Here is a 7134-nt window from a genome sequence, read left to right on the forward strand (position 1 = left end):
ATTCAGTTTTTAAAATGATTATCCTACAAATACACAAATTACGCCAAAAAAATGAGAATCTTAGACAACTCATTTTTATAAAGCAATATTGAACAAGCCATAATGCTTTTCTCTTCTTTCCTTGAATTAGAGTACTTTGTGTATGACTGTTTCATAAAATGGCGTGGAAGACGTACCTCTATTGGTTTTGCTTAACTTGTTACATGGGAAGTCTCACTGTGATTGGAGGATGGGGACAGGAATATTACAAAATGGCTGATGTTAAAACAAAAGATATTAATAAAACTTAAAGAAAAAAATCAATGACAGTGTAATGGGGGTCTGTGGGTGAAAAAATAGATGCTTATCAATTAAGAAATGTCTAAAGCAATTGTGGTGTGAATGTGATGGAATATTACATCCCAACAACATAAATGAGGAAGATGATATATATACAGAAAAGCATGGAAAAATATAAATGAACTGAATGAAATAAGCAATGCTAGGAAATTATATACACAGTAACTAGAACAGTTAAAATTGGAAGAACAATCATATTTGTACACACACATACAAATAAAAATGAATGTTTTGAAAGTTTGAGGAACAAGCATGACTTGAAAGAAAAGGTATGAGAAAGCAATCTCATGGCACCACTTTGCAAAAGTAAAACATATATAAGTTTGACCATTATAATAATTTGCAGGCTATTTTATGCATGGATCAGTTATGCTGATTTTGCCCTTTTTTATATTTTGTTTTTCAAGATATTATTTGTGATACAAGATGAAAGGGAGACAAAAAGGAGAACTATAGATCTATCTCTATCTCTATCTCTATCTATATCTATATCTATATCTATATCTATATTTATCTCGGTACCAAGTGGAAAATTTTCAAAAATTAAACATCTGTTAAGTCACAGAGATATAGTAACCAAAAGTAAAATGCTAGAAATTTCAAACACATCTTTTATAAACTACAACAAAATGAAAATGGTAATCAGTTCAGTGAGCACAAACAAAAGACAGACAAAAATGGAGATTTAATCATGAAAAACAAACCACAGAGAAAATAATTATGTGAAAGAAAATGTTAATGTTGCATTAGTACATCTCTGGGATGCAACTAAAGTAAACCTCAGGAAGAAAATTACATTACTTAAAACTATATAACATAAAAAGGAGAGAAATAATGAAATTAATGTGTATTTTAGAAGCTACAACCCACACAACTACAATCACCAAGAAGAGGTAGGGTGCCTTATCTCTAACAAAAATTCCAGTCTGTATAGTGAAAACTTTCAGTGATGACCTTATCATCAGTGTTCAGGAGTGACTGGGTGGAGGGATTTTGTGAAAAAGATACAACATTTTAGAACCATCTGGAGACTTCTTTTCTGTCTGTATTCCATTATATGGGTGTTTCTCCTCCACCACATATTGTTTTACAAAAAATTAAGCACAAAAGAAAAGTATGCTTCTCATTTTAAACAACAGGGAATCCTTCCAACTAAGAACCAAGGAATCTTTGTTACATAGTTTTCCCTTTCTCCTTTCCTCATTAGAATATTTTCCTGGAAATCTACATCAGTTCTTTTACCAAGATACATTTAATACAATTTACATTATCCTACATGACTCAAGTTAATAGTGACATAATTTCTTGTTTCTATATAATAATATCCATAATATTATTAAACATAATATCAACAAGATCATAGATAAGGATAGAAGAGTAACCAGATAAAATTCTCTTTATTTTATAGTTGGAGAAATTGAGGTCCATGATAGTTAGGAAGAGTGCCCAAGTACATCCAGATGTAAGAGCATGGATATGAACCCACGTGCTGTGATTCTCTTCCATTCTAACCCATTGTCTCTGGGTCTGATTAGAACAGGACTGCTTTAGCAGGTATGAAAGAAAACTGAAAGATAAATATGGAGAAAGATAAATGTGAAAATTTTGAAGATATTATGATCAGTTATTCTGATACACCACTGGGCTCACCAGAATAGAATAGGCTTATTCTGAAGCATGATTTCTGGATTATACAGAAGAAAGAGTTTCTTAAAAGTGATGATTTTCAGATACTTAAATGCAAAAAATATAATTCCTGTGAGTGTTTATAAGTAGTCACATCTGCTTGACATGATGCAATTATTCTCCTGCTTGGAGACAGGGACAAATACCTCATGACTTCCAGGTGAACAATTTTTCTGAAATGATAGTTAAATTATTAATCTTCTATCTTTTCTTTCTCTTGGGTTTTAATAGAATTAGAATTGTTGGAGTTTACCTAGAAACCCCAGGAGGTGGCTTGCAGAGAGATTGCCCAGTCCTACAGCTCCCCCATCTCATGGGACTCAATAGTATTTGACTGTCTCATAGGGCCAAACAAAGGTCTGCTATTTGAACTCATCAATGGAATGAGGATCATAGATCTTAAAACCACAGATTCTGCTCCTTGATGTCCTTCTGCTCCTTGCTGCTTGAGAAGCTGCCAAATATTGTCGACTATTTAGGAAACTCTTACCAAGGCATCAAAAGATGGATATTTTTCTTCCATAGTTTCTTTCTCTGCTGGACCTACCAGATTACAAGTATAGTATATGGGTTTGGTTTATATGCATATGATTTCATATGTTTACTAGATATATCTATGAGAAAATTTCTTACCTTCTCAGTGGGTGGGAGTAGGGTAAAATAAGGGAAGTTTTCATAACTGAAAATAAAAACAATATAAGAATAGTTCATATGCATAAAATTATCATGATATAATTGTGTAAATTATATAAATATATTCATTGAAATTAAGGGAACCAATCATATAATCTCCAAGATCCCTTCCAAAGTGACAATGCCAGTGTATTTCATCTTTCTTCTATGTAATTAACTCTGCTCCTGAGTCTAATTATCCAATCTGTTTTACTTGCTTTGTATTTTTTCTTATAAAATAAGAATGAAAGTAATTAAAAGCATGACATTGAAGCTATCCAAGCTCAAAGAGAACTCCTGATACCTTCTGGTTGCAGAAATGTCCTCTAGGTTATAAGGATACACCAAAAAAAATTCAACAATAACAACAAAAATGATCATCTTCCCCATTAGTGGCATATGAATTCAAGAATGTGATTTGAATTTCACTTTATTTCATTTCAAGTTGTAAATTGTTTATTGATGGAAAAAAATTAGTGAAGGAAAGTTCATTCCTGTATTCAAAATTATATTCCTGGATTCAAACACCATAGTTTTGGAGGTGATCATTTGTTTTATGTTATTTAGTTCATTCAGTGATAGGAGGCAGTTAAATTGAAAGAATAATTTCCTAGATGTTTCTAGAGTTGGGTTCAGAGACTAGCTTTTTAGTTAACCAGCCTCATGACTGTGTACAAGACATTTATCTCTCAAGGACCTCATTACCCTCATCTGTAGAATGAAGGAATTGAACTGAAGAATCATGAAAGTCCTTTTCTACTCTACACCAAATATAAGAATATGGAGATAAGAGAATAAAAGAGATAAAAGAATCAAAAGAGATAAGATATCTGACTTTCAAATAGCCAACTTTTCTGTCTTATTTTTGGGGGGAAATTGAAAAAGAGAACTAGAGAGGGAATCTGGTAGATGTGGGATGCTGGGCTGCCTCACTCAATTCACTCAATCCCTAGGGCTCAAGTGTTCTCATCTAAGAAATAAGGACCCTGGGTATTGCTATCTTGTAACTCAGAGGGAAGATGTGGTACTAAGTGATTTAAGGTTTCACATTGTAATGATGAATCATTTTATTTACTTTCTTCTCTGCTTCTAATTATGTACACTTTGAATACAGGGTGTGCATTCATATCTATCAAAAAAAAAAGAATAACAAAAATTCCAAAGGAAGGACATTCATCCCAGAATCCTCAGAAGATAAAGCTATTAAATCAATATTGATAAATGAGTGAAAGGCATTTTGATGTGTCCAGGTTTTAGCAGTGTACTGAACCACAGTTAAAACATAATAATAATAATAACAAATATTATTTTTATGTTATCATTACTATATAAATGCTAACTATAATAATAATTATTTGTTATTGTTATTGCTAATTGTTATCACTATTATAACTGGCATCCTAAGAATTTTCTCTTTGTGCAAAGCACAGTGTTAAGCACTTTATAATTATCTTCTCATTTGAGCCTCATAAGATCCTGGGAAGAGTTATTCTGATTTTTACAGAAAATTGTGGAAACTCTAGGACTACAGGACATCATACATCATTTTTATGTTAAATTGAAGAAGTTCACACATACACACACATACACACACAAACACATACACATCCATCCCTTTTGCTAAGACACTCCTACTCCCTTGCCTCCACTCCCCACTTCAGCTCCTCCCTTTTCCCTCCCACCTCCCCTGCTCAGGTCAGAGTGGGGCTCTGGCTGATCGGTTCCTCTCTCCACCTGAGCTCAGGATCCCCCATATCTGTGAAGAAGTGAGGAAGCCCCAGATCAGCTTTCTCCAGACAAGAAGAGAAGTTCCTCCTTCTGGGCTACTCGATGAAAGAAAAGGGTTTTTTTTCCTTTTCCATTGCTTGAGTAATTCAGTTTGTCCTGGGGCTGGGATCCTGCTGCTCCAGTGAGCAGGACATAATCATTTCTATCCTCTGTTCAACAAGGATGCAGAGAAGAGGGAGATATAGAGGGGACTGGTCCAGCAGGGAGAGTGATGACATGGGTACCTGAGGGAAAAGAGAGGGTCTTACAAATAACCACTTAGGACCTTAAAGCTTGTAAAGACAGCACTTCAAGAAATTTATCTGTGTATAGGATGTCATCACTCCTACCCTGGGAAATAAATATTGTTATCATCCCAGTTTTACAGATGGTGAAAGAGACTGAGAGATACTGCCTGGGGTTAAACAACTACTAAGTGTCTGAGTAAGATCTGAACACAGATCTTCCTGACTTGGTCCAGCACTGCAACCTACCATCTGGGGGTCTTATGGGGGAGAAAAGAAAAATTAGTGTGGGAATAGATGATGATCTGAAAAACACGTGCAAGATACTCTAACTATGGATTGCCTCCTAGAAATCTGATTCACTTTATCTCCTCTAAAGCAAAAACATCAGGGCAGCTGAAGTCATGATAAGAGATCTTCAACTAGTCCTCTGATTTTGTTATAACAGAAACATCCCTTGCTTATTACTGAGGAGATAGACTCCAATCATGGAAGTGAGTCCAAATAGTAGGAAGGAGGGGCTCTGTTACAATTGCTCAATAATCCCCTGTCCAACTCCAAAGCCAGCAGCTTTTTCTTATAAAACTCTTTCCCTCCAGCACCAACATAAATATGCATATCTCTGCAAATAGACTAAGACTAGTGTTTGAGTTCATAGACAGATTTGCATCTTAGCACATCTGCAAAGCCTGATCCACTCATTTCACCAGGGAACCTTTCAGAGTTGCTCAGATAATAAATATTCAGATTTTAATTTCATTGTCCATGGAGATGGAATTGGTTCATCAGTTCACTTTAGATTCTCTTCTAGATTGTTTGTTTGATTATGCAGCCATGAGTAAATGTCTTCCTCCCTGACCACAGGCCTCCCTTCATTTTCACCTTTGCCCCAGTCCCAACCAGGTTCCAGCTCTGAAGAGTGAGATGCCTGGGAATTTCTCCATTGTGACAGAGTTTCTTCTTCTAGGATTCAGAGTTCCCCCAGAGTTCCAGATCATCCTCTTCCTGGTCTTCTTGCTCATCTATATGGTCATACTGATGGGAAACATCGGAATGACAATCATCATTAAAATAGACTCACGATTGCATACTCCAATGTATTTCTTCCTTAGAAACTTATCCTATTTAGACATTTGCTATTCAACTGTCATTGCCCCCAAAACTTTGATAAATTTCTTGTCCACAAGAAAGACAATTTCTTACAATGGCTGTGCCGCACAATTTTTCTTCTTTGCTCTCTTTGTCACAACTGAAGGATTTCTCTTGGCTGTGATGGCCTATGATCGCTTCATTGCCATCTGCTCCCCACTCCTCTATCCTGTACGCATGTCCCAGCAGGTGTGCATCTGGCTAGTGGCTAGTTCCTACTTTTGTGGGTGCATCAATTCCATGGTTCAAACTGGATTCACCTTTAGCTTACAGTTTTGTGGAGAGAACAGAATTGATCATTTTTTCTGTGATGTTTCGGCCCTGATCAAGATCTCCTGTGTAGACACATTCACAAATGAGATTATACTGTTTATACTTTCAGCAGTCATCATTATAACCACCAGTCTGGTGATCCTGGTCTCCTATTCTTATATCCTCACCACTGTCTTGAAGATCCCCTCCACTCAGGGCAGGCGTAAAACCTTTTCTACTTGTGGATCTCACATTGCTGTGGTGAGTTTGTTCTTTGGGACAGTGTTCTTCATGTATGCACAACCTGGGGCCCTCTCATCTCCAGAGAAAAGCAAGGTTGTAGCTGTATTCTATACACTTGTTATCCCCATGTTCAACCCTCTGATCTACAGCCTGAGGAATAGGGATGTAAAGGAGTCTGTGAAAAGAATCATGAGTAAGAAAAAATCCTCTCACTGAACTCCACAGAACAGAAAATGATGAACAAAGATAGTCTTAAAGGGACATAAATTTGTTCAGACATGTGAACAAAGTGAAGTATTGAAAAACAAGTTATATAAACTCAGATATTTACTTTATGTATCTGTCCACTTACTTCTGTATATTTATATATGTAAGAGTCTATCTCTCTTTCTATTATCTAAGTCTTTTATTCTATATTTCTGATAAAAAAAATGGCTTCTCAGTCTTTTATTGGAGTTTGTAAGTCTGAATGTTAGCCGCTGCCCTCTTTAAGGTCTGTGTCTCTCCAGCTATAAATATGAAGGCAAACTGTTTATGTGAAACAACCTGGTCTCTCTCTAATTGTATCTGCAAGTTTAGCTTCCACAGTTGTGTGTGTATCAGAGTGAAGACCATTCTGAGAAGGTAGGAAACTGGTCTGGTCTTTATAAGAAAGTTGAAGAAATTATTATACTTATGACATTTTTGAAATGGAGAAATCCCAATATTTTATATGTCTATATTATATCTGATAATAACATAAAATATCAAGTCAAAATAGGAGACAGTAATCCTGCTGCTT

General features: G+C 35.6%; 1 protein-coding gene across 1 annotated transcript; it reads left to right on the top strand.

Annotated features, from left to right (window-relative positions):
- Positions 1-5197: 5197 nt before the first annotated feature.
- On the top strand, positions 5198-6569 carry LOC141489215 (olfactory receptor OR9H1-like). The gene is made up of 2 exons (XM_074189989.1): positions 5198-5203; positions 5574-6569. The coding sequence occupies exons 1-2, from the start codon at positions 5198-5200 to the stop codon at positions 6567-6569; spliced, it is 1002 nt and encodes a 333-aa protein (XP_074046090.1).
- Positions 6570-7134: the final 565 nt, after the last annotated feature.

This window comes from Macrotis lagotis, chromosome 5, assembly GCF_037893015.1.
Source record: "Macrotis lagotis isolate mMagLag1 chromosome 5, bilby.v1.9.chrom.fasta, whole genome shotgun sequence".
NCBI lineage: Eukaryota > Metazoa > Chordata > Mammalia > Peramelemorphia > Peramelidae > Macrotis > Macrotis lagotis.